This window comes from Sturnira hondurensis, unplaced genomic scaffold (assembly GCF_014824575.4).
Source record: "Sturnira hondurensis isolate 20B ecotype Veracruz unplaced genomic scaffold, ASM1482457v3 Scaffold0001020, whole genome shotgun sequence".
NCBI lineage: Eukaryota > Metazoa > Chordata > Mammalia > Chiroptera > Phyllostomidae > Sturnira > Sturnira hondurensis.
Window position 1 is genome coordinate 1,445,806 of NW_028073651.1, and position 19,213 is coordinate 1,465,018.

Sequence of the window (19,213 nt, forward strand, 5' to 3'; positions counted from 1 at the left end):
TGTTGTCCCAACACCATTTTCTAAATAATTCATCTCTCACACCAATTTGAAACCCATCTATCTATGTCATAAACTGTAATCGTATATTTATGTGCCCCTGTTTCCAGACTCAAACCCTACCCCCACCCCATTCTTTGGCCAGTACTGAGCTGTTTTCATTATCAAGGTTCATAGCGTTACATTTTAATATTTATCAGACCCAGTGCTTTATTACTGACTTCTCTCTCCGTTTTCTGGTTGTTTAGTTCAGATTTTTCCTCCCTATTCTCACATGTTGACAACTCACCTGGCACTGGTAGAAAATGCCTCAGTACACACATCCAGAATCTCAAAAGCAGCCCTGGCTGGTGTAGATCAGTGGATTGAGCACTGGCCTGCGAACTAAAGGATCATGGTTCGATTCCCAGTCAGGGCACATGCCTGGGTTGCAGGCCAGTTCCCAGCAGGGGACGCACGAGAGGCAACCATACATTGATGTTTCTCTACTTCTCTCCTTCCCTTCCCCTCTAAAGATTAATAAATAAAATGTTAAAAAAAAGTCTCAAAAGCAGTGGCAGGGAATCCACGCTCAGTTTTGATCTCGACCATTCTGTCGGTGCTCACCTTCCTTACCTAAGTGTGAAAGTCAGAGGACTTGCAAACTTGCAGAGGACTTGCCGTCAGAGACTGCAAACTACAGTCTCTGGTATGAGCTACATTCACTGTTGTTCCAGAACATTCCCTCTGAGGCCAAGCCACAGGGCTGTGCTTTGAGCATGGCCAGACTGGATGTAGACACTGTGCCAGCCCCTTGTGCCCGTTGCGGGTATGTCAGAGGAAACCGATTGATGTGTCTCTTACACACTGATGTTTCTCTCCCTTCCCCTCTGTCTAAAAATAAATTTAAAAAATCTTAAAAAAATAAATATATATAATAGGTATTAAATATATAGATGTATATGTGTATGTATCTGTACTTTTGTGAAACAAATATATCTATGCATTTATTAAGATATTAATGTATCATTATTCCATTAAAAAATATTCACCAAAAAGGATGATCACATACCTTTTTTCAGGATGGCTTGTTTACTGAAAAGTCAAGCTTGGGCAGAATGGTGCCTCCTCTGGTCCTGTCCCTGCGTCTGCCCCCACCTGGGGCCCTGGGGGATTTGCCGAGTTGATGGACGGACAGGGTGGGTGTAACTAGAAGGAGTGACTACCTCTGGAAGGGACTTTGAAATATTGGCCCAGTAGGGTTTTCCCACAGTGGGGACAGGGCGGAGGCCCCAGTCAGCAAGCCTTTCCTTAGGTCTTCCTGGGGAGGACTCCAGCGCCCAGTTACCTCACAATCCTCCACGTCTAGCTTCCCTCTGGTCTCCTATGCATCTTCCCTCCCTCCCTCTTTCCCTCCCTGACAACCTTTATTCCCCTTTCCCAGGACCCCAAACTTGGCCCCTCTGGATCCACTCCCTTCCTGAAATGTCAATTATTCCATCTGCAGCTCTCTCACTGACAGATGAGAGATACAAGATTTTGGATATAGATACAATGGCCAAGGGATCGTGAGTCAGCACGTGGGACCCAGAAATGGTATTTAGCAAAGAGCTGGTGACTGATGGAGTGGCCACCCTGGTTCAGGAGTCCCTAGCAGGTGCTGAGATGAACTTGGGGAAAACTAAGTTTTTAGGTGAAGACCTCGGCTTCTGTCTGAGGGAAGGGGAGGCAATTTTCATCATCCAGCTGCTTTTAAAAATGCATTCCCAGATAATTCACATCGCGAATTACCTGACCTAGAAACATCTAGAAGCCCCAAGATCTGTTGGAGAGCCTTTCCCGTTGGTGGAAGGCAAAGAGCAAAGAGGAGAGACACCTCAAAAGTTTCTTCTTATGCAAGATGAAGTTTGAGTGCAGGTCTGAGGAGAGCGCTAAGCATCTAGGACAAGTGTGCACTGTCCAGCAGGGGACACCCTTTCTCAAATTAAACAGTCCATGCCCCCTCCTCCTACAAGCGACTCTGTATTTAATTCATTAAACTTTATTTCATAACATATACACTGACAATTACTGATTATGGTATCAATTTGTTCACATGATAAAGCCGAAAAGGACCCGATTTTTAAATCAGGCGCTGGGGCGCGGCAGGTTTCCGTCACCAAGAGAGTCCAATCGGCTCCTGTGCTCCGTTCTGCACACGCCAAGGAAAACCGTGATACACGCAGAAGAATAGTAGCAAGTGGAAGCCGCTTTTTTCCTCTCCTGCCTCTTTGGCAAGATTCATGCAGGAATCTGAAAGGAATTGTCACATCAAGTGTTTTACACAATGAATCACTAACAACAACTAACAACTTCACATCCTTGATCACAAAAATTGAAGTCAACAGACTGAAAACGCAAAGGGCTGACCTCTCCCTGACAGAATATTAGCGTGAACCACGTGAATGCACTAACTTGCTGTCACACAACTGGAAAACGTAGTTGCAAGACGGGAGAATTACATTTCCAGCACAAGGCGCATGCGCAGAATTCACATTCCCAGCACGGGGCGCATGCGCAGGATTTACAGGTCCGGCACGGGGCGCATGCGCAGTACTAACTGCCCAGGTCAGTGACATGCGCCGGACATCTCCAGCACAGGGCGCATGCGCGGGGCTGAGCGGTCAGGTCAGTGACATCGACAAGACTGACTCTCATCAGTCCCACTTACAAAAAAAAAACACTTACGCAAATAAACGGCAGACACAATTCATTTGAGACCTGTACAGAAACTTATGAAGTCAAGGTAATATTTTGATAGCCTCCGATGGGACAGGTTTGACAATGTACACAGGACTTACATTTCCAGCACAGGGCACATGCGCGGGACTGAGTGCCTAGGTGAGTGACATCGACGAGACTAATTCATCAGTCCCACTTACAAAAAACCCACCTATATGCAAATAAACGGCAGACACAATTCATTTGAAACCTGTACAGAAACTTACTTATGAAGCCAAGGTAATATTTGGATAGCCTCCGATGTGACGGGTTTGACAGACAATGTAAATTGTGTAATTTTTTTAAATGTATGAAAAAATAGATTCGGATTACATCTTTGAGTGCTCCTTGGGCCTCCTCAGAGGAAACCAATGACCTCAGGGAGCCTGTCCCCCCTCCCCCTGCACACAGGAGACGTGGTAATGTGGTCTATTCAGAGGGCAGAAACTGATGGCCAACTTCTTAGAGTATTTTTCCCTCTTGCTGTAATGTGAGAAATGTTTTCAGCCTCAAAGATGTTGCACTGGATGGAATCAGACCAGGGGAGGCACGACAGCCCAGTCTTTCCCTACCAATCACCCCTCTTCCCCACAGGTTCCCAACAGGGTTTTACCCAAAGTGGGAAATCCAAGAACCATCTTTATTAACAAAACTTAAAACTCTTAATACTTCAAGGACATTCTTTTGTCCCAAAACTAACTCTTGGGACCAATCCACCCTCCGGTGGGATAACTGGAGAACAAAAGTTGAAGCCTGGGAGGAACAAGGAAGCCAGGCCCTGCCTGCCCCTCAGCCAACGCCTCAGAGGCAGCAGGGAATGGGGGAGAAGCGTAACAGTGACCCTGCCCATGTATCAAGAAAAATGTTCTAGAATTTCCCCCATCTGCTTATTGACTCACCAGCCTCTAAGAGGAGGTAAGAAAGCAGGCCTGGCGGAGAAAAAAAGTATACCTCCTTCCCTCGATTCCTCCCACCTAAGATCTCCTGTAGTATTTACCTGAGAACCAGATCTCTACAAAGTGGGTCCCTGCCCTGGCTGGGTGGATGAAATGGTTGGAGTGTCCTCCCATGCAACCAAAAGGTTGCAGGTTTGATCCCCAGTCAGGGCACATATGGGAGGCAACTGATCAATGTTTCTCTCACATCAAAGTTTCTATCTTTCTCCCCCTTACTTTCTCTCTAAAGGCAGTAAACATATCTTTGAATGAAGATGAACAAAACAAAGCAGGTCCCTAAGTGAATCAGAAGTCTTGGATCATTCAATGACACGAGAAAGCTTCATTCCCAACTTGAAACTCCTTCCTTGGTCTTCCTTCAGCTCCGTGGTCCCCCAACTCAGTTTCCTGGGTTCTGTGGATAAATTCAGACAGTTTAAGAGGCAAAGCAGGGAAAGGAGTCACTTGCAACTTTTTTCTACTTCCTCGAACTTTCTATCCCCTAACGAGCCCTCCAGGGCACTCCACCCTAAAAGCCACCACACTGACAACCGTTTTAACTCTAACCCATTGACGCTCCCGGAGGAAGATGGTCAGATGGAGCAGCAGAATGACCTGAAACGAAATACCACAGAAATGAGAGGTGGTGACTTTGCTTTGGCATCTCCTGCCCCCATAGGCGTCCCCACTGTGGCCCTCTGGGGCTCTGAGAATGGAGGTCAGAGCTTTCACCCTCTAAATCCTCAAATGGTGTGTCACCCACCTTCTCCACTGTACCGGGGGGGTCCTCTTCATTGGTCGTGTGACCTGCCACCCCCTTTGGCTCCTCAGCCCCCACCTGCCACTCCTGCTCCTCCCCCCTCATCTGCTCGGGACACAACCCAAATGATTTCTGTCGTCATTCTCACCAAGAGGAGCCTTCTGGCTTGGCCTTCGCACCCTGTGACGTTGGGGCTGGTGACTCAGCAGCAGGCTGTGAGCCTCGAGGAGCCCTCTGAACTGACACCCCCCTCCTCCAGCTTGGCCCTTGCTTTGGAATCAATGGCGTATTCTTGGCATCTTCCACATCCACAAGGACATAAGAGATGGGGCCCAAGCTCACCTTCTTTTTCTTCCTCATGAGGGCGGGACTCTTTGCCCAAGCCCAGCCCTTCTTCCTGCGGGGGCCCTCACGACCACACTCTTGGTCTGACTCAGAGGCAGCTTCTGCCCCGGCATCCTGAGGCGCCTGTCTGGGAGACTTCCAACCCCATTTCTCCACAAGCTTCTTGAAAGCCCACTCCTCCTGCCTTGCACAGGGCTTTCTGTTGCTCCTGGTATATTCTGACACCTCCCTATTTTCACCATCAGCCTCAAGATCCTCCAAGGAAGCTAAGCTGTTGGAATGGTAGCTTCGGGGTTTCTTCCAGGGCGCTGGTCCCTGCTTGGGGTTCTTCTTCTGCTTCCTTCTCCTGGAGCGAGTCTTGGCTCCAGCCTTACGAACCAAAGGTTTGGGAGGGTCACCTTCATCTTCCGTGTCATTCCAGCTGTCTGAGTTCTCCACCTTTAGGGCAGAGCCCACCTCGGGAGCCCTGCCTGGCTCCTTCTTGACCTTCCTCCCTGCTCCTGAAGCTGCTGCTGCTGCAGCTGCGGCTGCTGCAGCTGCTGCCGCCACGTAGGACTCAATGGCCTCCTGGGCCCTAGCTTCCTCCCAGCTGCGGATCTCTGCATCCATGTAGAAGATGATTTGTACCACAGCCCCCAGGAGCAACCCCAAAGCTTCTGCCCAGTTCTCTGCAGGCAGGTCCTGGCTCTGGGACCACGGGCAATTGTCGAGCTGGAGCAGGTCGACCACATCCTCCCAGGTGCGTCCCTCGGCTTCCAGGAATTCATTCAGGTTTTTTAAAAACTCTGCATCCTGGGTGGGATCTCTGTAGACCACTCTCCAGACCCCTCCCCTTCCTGGAAATTCCCGGGGTACGGCCCGGAGACTAACACCCTCGCCCATCTCAATTAGGGCGGCTTTGGCATTCTCTTCCCTCAGAAAGATCTTGTTCAGCACGAGGTAAGGGCCCAGCGGGCAGAGGACCCCGTTCAAGGTCTCCTCAATTTCCGCTTGGCCACAGTCCTCTGGGATGCCCGTGACCAAGAGGCACCTGTGGATGTCCACATCCATCCCGCGGCACCAGTCCTCCAACAGGTTCATCGTCATGGTTGCAATCAGCCACCAGCTCTAATTCCACGTGTAATGAAGAGTCTATTCGGTGAATGGGGTCTGCAGAGGTTCCCGAATCCTGTACGGGAACAAGAGAGGCAGGTCAGATTCCCAGGAGGACTGCCGGGCTCAACGATCTCAACGATCTCAGCGGCGCCTCCGCGGCTGCCCCCCCGGATGCCTCACGCTTTCCCGGAGCCCTCCTCCCGAACCGGGCCCAGGGTGCTCACAAGTGTCCGGGCATCCGCCAGAAACTGCGCTCCGCCCTCCCCCGGGCCTGGCTCTCCGCCCGCCGTCCGGGATCTGCCAACCCCACCTCCGCTCGCCCAGCGCGGCCCCGGAGAGGCGCCGCCTCGGACCACTCCGCGCCGCGGCTCCGTCAGCCGCCCAAGAGGGGAAATCGCAGTCTGCGCCGGATCACGCGGCGCCTCCCCTGGACCCCCACAGCTGCAGCAAGCCGAGGTCCGCGTCGCAGTGTGCGCGTGCGCACTCGCTTCCGCCCGCCCCGCCGGCGCAGCGCCGTGGTCTCCATGACAACTAGCCAGGCGTGGGCTCCCCGCGCGCTGACTCAGCCATTGGGCCTGGGGAGCCGGGTGGGAACGCGACCCTTCAGCTCTTCCCCCTAGTTACCGTGAGGCGCACTCTCCGATCGCTCGTCCAAGCCCGCCCTTTCCGCCCCCCCTCTGCCCAGTGTGGGCCTGGGATGCCGGCGTGGGGGGCAGACTTCGACGGCTGCACCAAGTAGCCCTCCGATCTCCTGTCCTGCTGCGGGGTTCAGTCAGCGTTCGGTCAGCACGACTCCCGCAGACACCAGAAATCAGAGGGCAAAAAGGGGGAGTGGCTTCAATCCCGCTGCACCCCTCTAACAAAAGCTGCAGCTCCTGGCAGGAGCCCTCTTAAACTGCAATTCCTGGATTCCAGAAATTTCCAGAAACTTCTTGAAATTTCTTGTTCCCACATCCTCACCCCAGGCCCCCAAAGCCTGGGGATTATGTCCCACCTTTCCTAATTGATTTCCTCAGCTTCTTGCCCACAGCCAATAGCTTTGTTAGTAGTTAATTAGACACAGTGACTCGGTTTGAGTTGCCCTGGTTCCTGCCAGGCCCTCACCTACTGATGCGCTTCCAGACCGGGCAGCCTCAGACAAGGCCTCTCAGCTCTCAGAGCCCCTTCCTCTTTTCCACAGTAGGAATATTAATAAAAATCTCCCTGATCCGGTTGTTTGGAAGATTCAGGGAGATTACGTAGGAGAGATGCGTGAAGCACAGCTTTGGCCTGGGTCTTCAACCAGAACCTGTTCTTTGGATTATGTTTGGGATCCGCCTTGGCAAGGCCCTACAGCCGAATACCCATCCGACTGTCCTCTTAGCCATCCATGAACTTGGGCTAAACCTGTATTTGTGTGATTGCCCAAGTCCGGTTACATTTCATGAAACAAAAGAAAAGTCATTCAAAATGTTAAAGAAATATTTCAGCTATAATGAATTTAAAATTTTCACATTGTTTATGAAAGGGTCAGGCCAGTTTTCCCACTCACTGGCTTGCTCATGACTCAGTTATCCAGACTCGCTTGAAAGCTGGCAGTGTATTCAAAACTCTCTCCCACCAAGCACAGTAGACATCTGGCTCCAGCCGCAATGGCCGGTGGTCCAACTGACCCTCCCTTACCCGGGAACAGCCCGCCCTTTACCTGACCCATTGTCCCAGCTCACATCCTGGAACCCTAAGGCACGCACCCTGAAGAGCAGGTGCCTGAAGAGCAAGAGACTAACCCCTCCCCTATCCCCCTACAAACACTGAGCTTTTTCTTTTAAAAACCCCATTCCTGCCTCCCCCTGCCCCCCTCCCCAACTGCAGTTGATCCTAACTGGGCCTGCAGGTAATCGCAGCATCAAATAAAGGCACTTGGATCAGATCACTGAGTTCCTCCTGCCTCTATCTCTCAAGCATTTCTAACAGTTTCCATGTGGCAATTTTGTGAAGCAGCTGAAGAATGAACATATACCTTTCCCCAGTGGTTTTAAAACACAGCCCTAAGTTTTTTGACACGCCTCTGGTTGTGAGGTAGGAATCTGTGTCCCCTCCTTTTGAATCTGAGCAGACTTGCAACTGCTTTTGATAGAGGACTGAAGAGTTGGAAAATTTTAGTTTCAGGTAAAAAGTTATAAGCCTAGTAAGTGATGTACGTGTTAAAGCTTTTGTTTCAGAAACTACAGATAGGGCCCATCCTAACCTGGCTCCTGGGAATACAGCGGACCTCCTGGGACACCGCTAAAGACCACCACCTGGGGACAACTGGAGGCATCTGGGCCTTTGTGTTCCAGGGAGATACAGATGACCACCTGCCCCTGGGAACAGCTAACCGCCCAGGACAGGAATATTGCAGCTTCTTTCACCTAATCCTCCCTGAACTTCAAAGCCCTCGCTGCACCTTGTTTATTCCCTGCTATAAAAACCTTGGCCTGGAAAGAATAAGACAAGATGGTCTATTAGGGTGTGAACCCGCCATCTTCTCAGATCGCCAGCCATCTGAATAAAGAGCCCATAAAGATTCAGCCGCTGTCATTGCTTATTGGGCTTGGTAGTGACAGGTAGCCCAAATGCTGGTGTCTTTTCCAGTTTCTCTTTCACCAGAAGAGAACAAAGTAGAAGGGAAATGATTGAACCAAGAGAGGATTTTGGAAGGGAGCTGTGTGATGTCACAGGCTGGGTTATGAAAAGCCAAGCAACTTCTTCCTTGTTCATTGGGACACACTCATTCTTGGATCCCTAAGACTCCAAGTAAGAAACTCAGCTACCCCCTGGCTGCCATACTGTGGAGAAGCCCACGCCACACGTATGTGCTCTGGTCCACAGAGCACAGTTCCCCGCTGAGCTCAGCCTTCACATGATCTCATCCCAGACATGTGATTAAAGAATCTGCTAGATAATTCTAGCCTCCAACCATTTGGGTCACTTCCCATTCATTTGCATCTTCCCAGCTGAGGCCCGGACATGGGCTAGCCGGGACAAACCATCGATGCTTTGTCCTGTGTGAGTTCTGGCCCATAGAACCAATGACTATAACAAAAAAAAAAGTTGTTATTCTACGCCACTAAGTTTTGGGGTGGCTTATTATGGAGCAACAGATAAGTGAAGATATCACAAAGGTAGAATCAGCAGTAATCAGTGACGACCGGCAGAGCATTACGACTGAAGAACACCGAGCCCAACCTTCTTTAGTCCGCCTCTGCAAAGACAGCCCGAAGCAGCTTTTTCCAGCAAGGCACGAAGGTTCAGTAAATGGAAGTTTTTTCAGTGAAGTCACGTCATCCCCGTCAAACAGCTCTTCCAGTCTGGGAGTTGGGAGCTAAATCTTCTATTTTACTCAGTTACTTTTAACGAAGAAGGAAAGCTTGAGAGTGTAGTGATGTATCCCCATCAGCAGAGCTGATCAAATGTCTTCTTCCTTCGTGACCCATTCAGTATCAAAAACGGGCAGTTGCGTAGCCAGGGAAGCAAGTTACTAGCTGGCTGTGCTGTGAAATTACACTAGGCTACTATGTCCTTTTTTTTTTAATTGTGATAAAATATAAAAGTTTGATGTAATTTTAGACTTATTCTTATATTCCCTAAAATGTATTCTATGATGGTGATTTTGCCTGTGACCCAAAACGCAGCCATTCAATATTTTGTCAAAATGTGTCCTGACACGTAGTTCGCTGTCCTTGTGATTGTAAAGGCAAGAGATCCGAGGGCCTTCCCACAGCTGAGCAACATTCTTTTTTTTTAAAAGATTTTATTCATTTATTTTTAGAGAGAGGGGAAAGGAGGAAAAAAGAGAGAGAGAGAAACATCAGTGTGTGGTTGCCTCTCATTGGCCTCCACTGGGGATGTGGCCTGCAGCCCGGGAATGTGCCTGACTGGGAATTGAACCACGATAGTCTGGTTTGCAGGTCCACGCTCAATCCACTGAGCTACACCAGCCAGGGATGAACAACATTCTTACTCCACTTTTCCAGTGGCCTCAAGCTGGCTCAGCCATGTTCGGACCACTGCATCCCGGAGGGTAACAAGAGGGTATGTATGGTATAATTGCTACCAAACAGGAAGCTCTTGTTAAAAGATTGTGGCAACTTGTACTAAAATTTAGCGCCAGTACAGAGCTGTTGTAAATTTGCTGACTGAGAATGGATACAACGGAAAAAAGTGAAGCCCTGTCTGGGTAGCTCAGTTGGTTAGATAGAGCATTCTCCTGATACACCAAGGCTGTGGGTTCAATCCCCCATCGGGGCACATACAAGAAGCAACCAATGAATGTATAAATAAGTGGAATAACAAATAAATCTTTCTCTCTCTCTCTCTCTTTCTCCCCCTCCTTCCTTCGCTGTCTCCCTCTCTCTAAAATCAATCAACAAAAGTTGTTTTAAAGGAGAAAAATGAAAAAAAGATACCAAGTGTTGATGAAGACTAGAATTCTCAAACATGCACACAGCAGGTGGCAGCGTAGATTTAGTGCAACCACTTTGGAAAACTCTTTGGTTGCATCTACTAAAGCAAAACAACACGACCCCCACACCATAGGAAATCCACCTCCGTGTTGACATGGGTGTAGAGGCACGTACCCAACAGAAGTGTGTTCACTAAAGGCCACGGGTGATGATACTCACTGTGGCAATATTCATAATGAATACCCATTGCCCTGAGCTAGAAGCTACCCAAATGCCAAACAACAGAAGCATGGATAAACGGCGACATGTTCACACAATGAAATACTAAATAATTTGAATGATCTACAACTACACAATATAAGCGAACCGTGCAAAATGTTGAGCAAAAGAAACCAGATGCTCAAGAGCACACGCAGTATGGTCCCATTTGTCTGAAGAACAAAAACAAGCAAAATGAATCGACGTCGTTTAAAGCTGGGATCGTGGTTTCCTGTGGCATGACGCATGACCCGGAATGCGGGACGTCCAAGGCGAGGGGGAGCTAGCAAAGTTCTGCTTCTCGTCTTGGGTGTTGGTTCCAAGCGTTCAGATTGTGAAGGTTCACACTCCACGCGTGTGACACGTGCACCTTTCAGTGAGTACTTTGTACTCGGTAAGAGTCTGCGCTGTTTTGCCACGGGGTTGGGTGTGAGGAGCACGGGAAATGAAGCAAGTGTGGCTCCCCGGTTTTTGGAACGAGCAACTGAAAGAAGGAGGATGTCACTTACTGTGATATGGGGCGGGTCTGGTGGAAAACAGATTCAGAGAAAAGAGAAGGGGGCAAATGAAAAATTAGTCGGGGCCATGTCGGGTTTGAGATGCTGTGTCCAGGGTCCAGAGACCACCCTCAAGATCAACGATTTGCTAGGAGAGTTCATGGGACTCAGGAAAAGGACTGTCCTCACAGTTAGAATTTGTAACAGCAAAAAGATGCAGTTTAAAATCAGCAAAGGGAAAAGGTGCAAGGGACAGGGTCCAGGAGAGACCAGGCACGAGCTTTCGCTTGTCTGCTCTCCTTGGAGTCAGAGGGACAGAGCTTAACCCCCCAACCACATCAGGCGGCTATGCCCATGGATCCTGCCCACCGGGAAGCTCTGAACCCTAGCGCGGGGTTTAGACCCCTGGTTGCTGGCGCAGGCGTGGAGCACCTACACCATTGGCTGCCCTAGTTACTCAGCCCCCGGCCCCTCCAGAGGTCAAACTGACCCCTCCAGAGGTCAAGCTGACCCCGTGTGGCCCAAGGCCCCCACCATCAGTCGTGCTGCTGTTTCTCCGAGGGCTTAGAGGTTACCCAAGAGCCAGTCTCGGGCCAGCCGTTTCTTTGGAAGGTGCGGGGTTTGGACAACCCGGGCCTGCTGGGCAGCTCTTGACTGCACCAGTGCCTACGGGCGTATCCGTCGGGCTCAGTCAGAGAGGCAGATTACTGTGCGTTCACGAAGCATTCCAAAATACTTAGGAGATAAGTATCTGTTTAAGAGAGCTTTTTAAAACGTTCGTTTGTTTATATGTAAATACGTACTTGTAAATAGACAACTATGTGTGTGTGCATATNGGGCCAGCCGTTTCTTTGGAAGGTGCGGGGGTTTGGACAACCCGGGCCTGCTGGGCAGCTCTTGGCTGCACCAGTGCCTACGGGCGTATCCGTCGGGCTCAGTCAGAGAGGCAGATTACTGTGCGTTCACGAAGCATTCCAAAATACTTAGGAGATAAGTATCTGTTTAAGAGAGCTTTTTAAAACGTTCGTTTGTTTATATGTAAATACGTACTTGTAAATAGACAACTATGTGTGTGTGCATATATATGTATGTGTATACATAGGTGTGCTCATGCATGTGTGTGTGTGTGTGTCTGTGTTACATGAAAGCAGCTGCCTGCACCCTCTGCCAGCAAGGAGCCACCCTTGGTACCAGGAGATCTAAAAATAGTTTAGAAGTAGCTGTGGTTTCCATGACAATGAATGGGGCAGTGGTTTCCATGACAACATAGCCCTGCAGCCCCAATCCTTCCACCCATCTCTGCACTTCCGGTTTTCGTCCTCTCTGTTTTACCTTTGGGTTTACATTTATCTTCCTGCGTATACATTTTTTAAATTCTTTTTCTTTTAATACGGTGGTCGGGGATCACATCTCTCTCTCTCTCTTTTTAAAAGATTTTATTTATTTATTTTAGAGAGAGGGGAAGGGAGGGAGAAAGAGAGGGAGAGAAACATCAATGTGTGGTTGCCTCTTGCACGCCCCCCCACTGAGTAGCTGGCCAGCACCCCAGGCGTGTGCCCAGACTGGCTATCAGCCCTGGCTGGTGCGGCTCGGTGGATTGAGCACCAGCCTGCAAACCAAAGGGTCGCCAGTTTGATTCCCAGTCAGGGCACAGGCCTGGGTTGTGGGGGGGCATCAAATCAAGGTTGGAGTGTCCACAGCTGAACCCCCTCCTTCCTACCCCTCACCCTCACCCCCCCCACCCCCCACCCCCCGCCACACACACACATTTTCAAACACTCCACTGCTTGTATCAGGCCTTGCCACAAAAATTTACTTTTTAGCTTGGCAAGCTTGCCCAGTGGATTCTTGAATTCCCTCTCCCTAATGGTCCAGCTAAAAGAATCACCACACGGTAAGAGCCAGTAACAGCCATCTTCTAGGAAAATCCGCATTGGCCTGGACGCAATGCATGCTGGGGCCCAGGGAAGGGAGGGCGTGTGAGAGGGGGTGATGACTTGAATGTGCAGGGGCTCTTGCAGTATTATGACCTTCACCACCATCATCATTATTGTATCCACAGACTAAAAATATCATATAAAATCACTGTTATTATTAAGCATGGTTCTAGCACTGTGGATACAGCAGTAAACAAAACACACAATCTGTGGCCTCTAGCAGAGGAGATAAACAATGAATACATAAATGAAACATAACTTTGGGAGGAGAGGTGCTATGAGGAAAATTGAGGGGAGCCCTGGCCGGGTAGCTCAGTTGTTTAGAGCGTCGTGCAATACACCAAGGTGGCAGGTTCAATCCCTGGTCACGGCACATACAGGAATCAGACAGTGAATGCATAGAGAAGTGGAACAACAAATCTCTCTCCCCGGCCCCTTCCTTTCTCTATAATTAATTATTAGAAAATTTTTAAGTAAGGAAAAATGAGGGGACAGTGTGTTTTTCTGAAAGAGGGGTCAGAGAAGCCCTCTCTGAGGAGGTGACATTTAAAGGGAAACCTGGAAGAAGTGAGACATTGAGGCTCGCAGGTGTGTGTCGTAAGGGCTTTTCAGAATAGCCTGTGCAAAGGCCCAGGGGCTGGTGATTGTGGGGTGTTTGAGGAGCAGCAAGGAGGCCAGGGTAGCTGGTGCCAAGTGAGGGAGGGGCAGAGTGGGGCACATGTGGTCAGTGAGGAAACAGGCTGGGTTCTCTAGGGCCTTGGGGGCACTTGGCTTATTCTCATGGGAGCGTGGGAGACACCGTGGGCTTCTGAGCAGAGGTGTGGTCTGATCTGTATGCAACCCTCACGGCAGGCACGTGCAGTAGAGTTGATCAACCCGTTAGACAGACGCGGACACAGCCTCAGGAACCATCGATCCCATTTGCAGGGAAGCCAGGATTCTAACCGGCATCTATCTGGCTTCCTGGGCACCTGACTGGGGACTTCAACTCCCAGCAGAGAGGATAAGGCTGGCCTGGCAACCCTGGTTCTGGGACTGAGCAGGATACGCTGGGGAGGACAAAGATATCACAGCTCCTGCAGCTGGGGCCAGGCGGGGCCTGGTGGAGACTGACAGCCATTCACATCGGAGACCCCGCTCTGTTCCGTCCTCCTCTGGCCATGAGTCCCTCACTGTCTGGAGATGGGTTTGTCTCCCGCACTGGACTGTGAGCCCTGGGAGGGCAGGGCTGGGCTCTCGTTGGTCACCCCTGTGTCCCCAGCACAAGCCAGACACAGAGGAAGGGCGGGGGGAAAATTTTCATCCGATGGATTTGCCATAAATTCTCCAAAGACACTAATGCTAGAGGGGAGGAGGTATAAGGACAAATTTAAGACAATTTGGGCCATGGCTGGTGTGGCTCGGTGGATTGAACATTGACCTCAGAACTGAAAGGTCACTGGTTCAATTCCCAGTCAGGGCACATGCCTGGGTTTCGGGCCAGGTCACTGGTTGGGGGCGTGTGAGAGGCAAGCAGTCAATAATTTCTCTCTCTTCATACCCAGATTTCACGAGCATAGAGCTATGGAACTTTAAGCACAGCTCTCCATCTGTCTGAGCCTCAGTTTCTCTGTCTGAAAATGGGGGGTGCTGGGAGGATTCTGGGGATGATATACAGGACTCATGGGGCCTAGCAGGGCACATGCCTGGGTTGCCAGCCAGGCCCCCAGTAGGGGGCGCACGAGAGGCAACCACCCATTGATGTTTCTCTCCCTTCCTCCCTGCCTCTCTCTCTAAAAATAAAGAAAGAAAATCTTTAAAAATACTTATTTTTTAAAAGAGGCCACACATTCAGGGAATAGCAATGAAATAGATGTTGTACCTATTTTTCTAGAATGTCCCGCAGATGAAAATGTGAACCCGGAGGAAAAGGAGGCATTTAAAAAAGACGCGTGAACTGAATGCATGTTACGGAAGCTGATCATTTGTGTTCCTGGCGTCTGGAAAGTGTTGTGTGGCCAGGGTAGTCTTGGCTGGTGACTAATCCTGCTTTTTGTCTGAAGCCCTTAACCAAAGAAAAAAGAAATTACTTATTTTTAAATGTATTTTTCCTTTCGTTTTTTAAAAAGATGCGTATGGTAGTCTTTCAATTCTAAATGTATATTCATGTTGGACCAAAGTTACAAATACCTACGTGAAGATGGAAACATGGCAGCAAGATGGCTGGGAAACCACAGGCAATAAACATCTGGCTGGTGTGGCTCAGTGGATTGAGCACTGGCCTGGGAACCAAAGGGCCACTGGTTCGATTCCCAGTTCGAGCACATACCTGGGTGGTGGGCCGGGTCTCTGGATGGGATATACAAGAGGCAACTACACATTGAGGTTTCTCTCCTTCCTTTTCTCCCTCTCTTCCACTGTCTCTAAAAATCAATAAATAAATATTTTAAAAAAATAAACATAAGGCCCTGGCTGGTGTAGCTCAGTGGATTGAGCGTGGGCCTGTGAACCGAAGGATCATGGTTTGGTTCCCAGTCAGGGCACATGTCTGGGTTGCAGGCCAGTTCCCAGCAAGGGACACAGGAGAGGCAGCCATACATTGATGTTTCTCTCCCTCTCTCCTTCCCTTCCCCTCTAAAGATAAATAAATAAAATCTTTAAAATAAAATAAACATAAAGATGAGAGGGCCTCTCCACCGTTTGTTATGGAGGGAGATGACACTGTCTTGTGGGCCTGGAAGATGTCATGTGGAAAAAGCAAAAATCATGTATTTCAGCCTCAATGAGGAAATGGGGTGTGTAGGACATTAGGACAGAGGGGTCATCTAATGCAGAAACATACAACCAAAGGGTCAGTAGTTCAATTCCCAGTCAGGGCACATGCCTGGGTTGCGGGCCAGGTCCCCAGTGGGGGAGGGGGGGCGGGACGTGTGACAGTCAACCACACATTGATGTTTCCCTCCCTCTTTCTCCCTCCCTTCCCCTCTCTCTAAAAACAAATAAAACCTTTTTTTTTTGTTAGAATTTTGGTTTTAATTCAAAGACTATGAAAACATTTAAAGTAAGTCATATCAGTCCTCCCAGGGCAATCAATTTCCTTTAAATTTTTTAGTAATTTACTTTTCCAGAAGGGAAAGGAGGTAGAGAGAGAAACATCAATGTGCGGTTGCCTCTCCCATGCCCTCTACTGGGGACCTGGCCTGCAACCCAGCCATGTTCCCTGACTGGGAATTGAACCAGCTACTCTTTGGTTTGCAGGCTGGCACTTAATCCACTGAGCCACACCAGCCAGGGCCAATTGTTATTAGTATTGTTACTACTACTACAGGGCCCAGGGCCACCATATATAATGAAGCTTCAAGTGGGATTCAGGACTCCTAGGTTCTACTTCCGCTCTGTCGCCAATTTGCTCTGTGATCCTAGGAGGTTCCTTTCCCAATCTGGCCTCAGCTACTTCCCTGTGACGTGGGAGGATTGGGGTAAACCTTGTTTACAAACCCCGGCTGCACATTAGAGTCAACTGGAGAGCCTTTAAAGTGATTGCTGCCCCAGCCCCACCTCCCACCACCAGCCTCAGACTCCCAGAGGGTGCGGCTAGAGCAGCCCAGTTTTTTTAACGCTCCCCAGGGGACTGGAACTCGTAGCCAAAGTTGAGAGCCACCGTCCTTTTCTGGGTCCCCAGTCAGCAGTGTCTAGGGAAGAGGGTTCCAGCGGCGGGCACTGCAGCTGGGAGAAGGCACTCTGAGAACCACCGCCTTCGAGGTCAGTTCTCTCTCTCTCTCTGCTCTGACACCCGGTGAATTTGTGAGTCTCTGGTTAGTACAGAGAGAGCCGGGTTCTGGGATGAGCCCCCGGTTGAAATAGCAAGGTCATTTTGTAGTCGGGCAGCCCAACCGCTCACCCAAAATTGGGTGAGATGACTGACTGATAACTCCATCACATGCACCAAGGAGGAATCAAAAGGTTTACTCTTGTGCTGGGGGTTTTCTGGAGAGACTGTGGCAGGCCCCATGGCTTGAACAAAATCAGACTGGGGGCGTTGGCCCTTTATAGTGGCCTGGGGGCGGGGGGCTGGGGGTTTGCAAGGCTGGACCCTCATACCCACTGCGGGGGGGCAGGGGCGGGTAGCAAGCTAGCTTTTCTATGGCGTCCCCACATGTGGGGTGGGCAGCCTAAGGCTGTCTATGGTCACACCTTAAAGAAGGGAATCAGCCTCTTTGTTACGGAGGTTTCACTGTTTGGGGTGGGATTCCCGGCACAAACGGCGGTGTGTTTCCAGATTACTCAGGCCCCTGGAAGATACAAGATCCTCATTCAATGGGCCTGTAGAGGCGCCTAAGAAATTCCCAAACGTTTATGCAGTTGGCCTCACTTCGACAGATCACTGTGCCACAGGGAAGTCCACGTCCCACAGACTGGCGTTCAAGGACACGGGCCAGTGTCCCACCACCTTTGAGTCAGACTGGGCCGCCTAGGCGTGACTTTAACCATCTTGCCAAAGCGCCTCGCTGCGCCATGGGCGCATCCTAAGAGCGGTTTTGGAGCGTCCCCTGGTGGGAAAACAGGGCGCGGCAACTGGGGTCAGGGACACCGCTTCGCCGGCCCAGGGGTAGGAGGCAGGGCGTCCTGTGTGATGGGGCGCAGGCTGCACGGAGAAAGCCGAGGCGTCGCGGCCCCAGGTTTTCGGGAACCCGTTGGAAAGGAAGGGATGTCGTTTTCTGTTACGGGTATCCTGACTTCTTCCTCCGGGCCGTTCTAGGACCTGGTCACATCCCCTTGATCTCGGGGCGACCCCGTCTCCCCGGACAAGTTCCTCTTCCCGGCCCCTCCGGGGCAGGCGGAGGGCACCTCTCGCCTCTCCGCGTCCCGACCCCCAGCTCGACCCCAGTGACTCTGCTCGCTCCTTTCCAGCCGGGTCACATCCAAGCACCAGTGATGGGGAACCTAGTTACGCGGCCACCCCATGGAGGCTGGTGACCCGTTTTGCAGAGGCCGTGTCCCCTAAGCCCAGTAGGGGAGCCTGAGTACGGAAGGGTCGGTGACGACACGTGACTCAGCCCCGGGCATCACAGCCCTGGCTCCGGGTTTTAGCACCACCTGTTCCCGCCCCTGGGTGCGCTCCCCTCGGGGGTCCACTGCCTCGCCCCGCATCTAACGCCACCTTCCCAGTGAGGGCTTCCCTGCAAAGCCTTGAACAGGTGGCGATTGCAAACCCTCCTGCCCTGCACCCGCAAGCCCCGCCCGCCTGCTTTTCCTCCCCGCGGGCGCCGATGTCTAACCCGGGACCCCCGGCTGCTCTTGGGAATCAGTAACCCTCCGCCCGGCCCCGCCCACGACGGGGCGCTCCCCGCCGCAGCCGTCCGCCCCGCTTCCAGCCGCAGCCCCAGCGCCCAGCGAGCGCGGGGCCTCGACCTCCCCTCGGGACACCGCCTCCTTCTCCCACGGGAGTGGACGCGACCGCGCCCCACTGACCCCGGCACCTCCGGGCCCCGCGGGGACAAACCCGCTGCCGAAGGGTCTGGGGGCTCCTGGCGCCGGCCCTGCGGGTGGGATCTCAGGGCCTTTACGCCGCTGCCCCTGGGACTCCAGGCGCCGCTCCGCGCGCCCCAGGCTCCCTCCCACCGGGCCGGAGCGTCCCCGCACCTGCCTCGCTGGGCACACATCGGTGTCTGGTTTGCCAAGCCCCCGAGGTCCGTCCAGTCCGTCAGTCATTCAACAGCTGAAAACAGCAGCCACCGTGCGCGGGCACCGGGCTGGGGCCCGGGGCGCGGCGAGGGACGGGACGGACCGCACTCCGCCGCCCCAAACCCCTCTCTCACCCGCCCCACACCCGCCACTACCGGGTGACCCTCGGCCTCGGACGCGGCCGCGTCCCGATTCCTCCGCCAGCTGCGCTGCTGGCCCCGGGCACCGGCGGCAGTTGGCAGCGGGAGGAGGGGGACGCCATCTGGAGGCCACTGAGGGGGCCATCTGGGGCTGAGGTGGCGGCAGCAGCGGTGATGCGAGCCGCCCCCCCAACCCGGCTCCCTCCTCAGGCCAACGGGCTCTGTGCGTGTAACCCCGCGGCCCAGCGACCCGGGCTCCGGGCAGCAACCTCCCCCGGGCCGGGAGCCGCTCGCTGCGTTTCCAACCTTCGGGCGACACGCCCGCCCCCTGTGGGCACTTTGCCTGCAAAACCCGAGTCGGTTTCCGCTATTAACCTCCCACCCGCGACAAACACAGTCAGTGCGCTGTTTGGAAATAAACG

At 51.8% G+C, this 19,213-nt stretch overlaps 1 protein-coding gene across 4 annotated transcripts; it reads right to left on the reverse strand.

Annotated features, from left to right (window-relative positions):
• Positions 1–2,001: 2,001 nt before the first annotated feature.
• LOC118995915 (paraneoplastic antigen-like protein 8A) lies at positions 2,002–6,326 on the reverse strand. Of its 4 annotated transcripts, none has more exons than XR_005068395.1 (3): positions 4,774–6,326; positions 2,806–4,086; positions 2,002–2,666 (listed from the first exon to the last, which is right to left on the reverse strand). XR_005068395.1 is itself a non-coding variant. In XM_037059060.1 (3 exons), the coding sequence occupies exons 2-3, from the start codon at positions 5,860–5,862 to the stop codon at positions 4,072–4,074; spliced, it is 1,104 nt and encodes a 367-aa protein (XP_036914955.1). In that variant the 5' UTR covers positions 5,863–5,944; positions 6,182–6,326; the 3' UTR covers positions 2,002–4,071. The 4 variants fall into 4 exon arrangements, 3 of the variants coding, with proteins under 3 accessions (XP_036914955.1, XP_036914947.1, XP_036914942.1); XM_037059060.1 differs by having other exon boundaries at positions 2,002–4,086; positions 4,774–5,944; positions 6,182–6,326; XM_037059052.1 differs by having other exon boundaries at positions 2,002–4,086; positions 4,774–5,944; positions 6,096–6,326.
• Between the last annotated feature and the right edge of the window lie 12,887 nt (positions 6,327–19,213).

Coding starts and splice junctions, on each gene's coding strand:
- LOC118995915 (XM_037059060.1), bottom strand. CDS start 5,862: ATGACGATGAACCTGTTGGAGGACTGGTGCCGCGGGATGGATGTGGAC.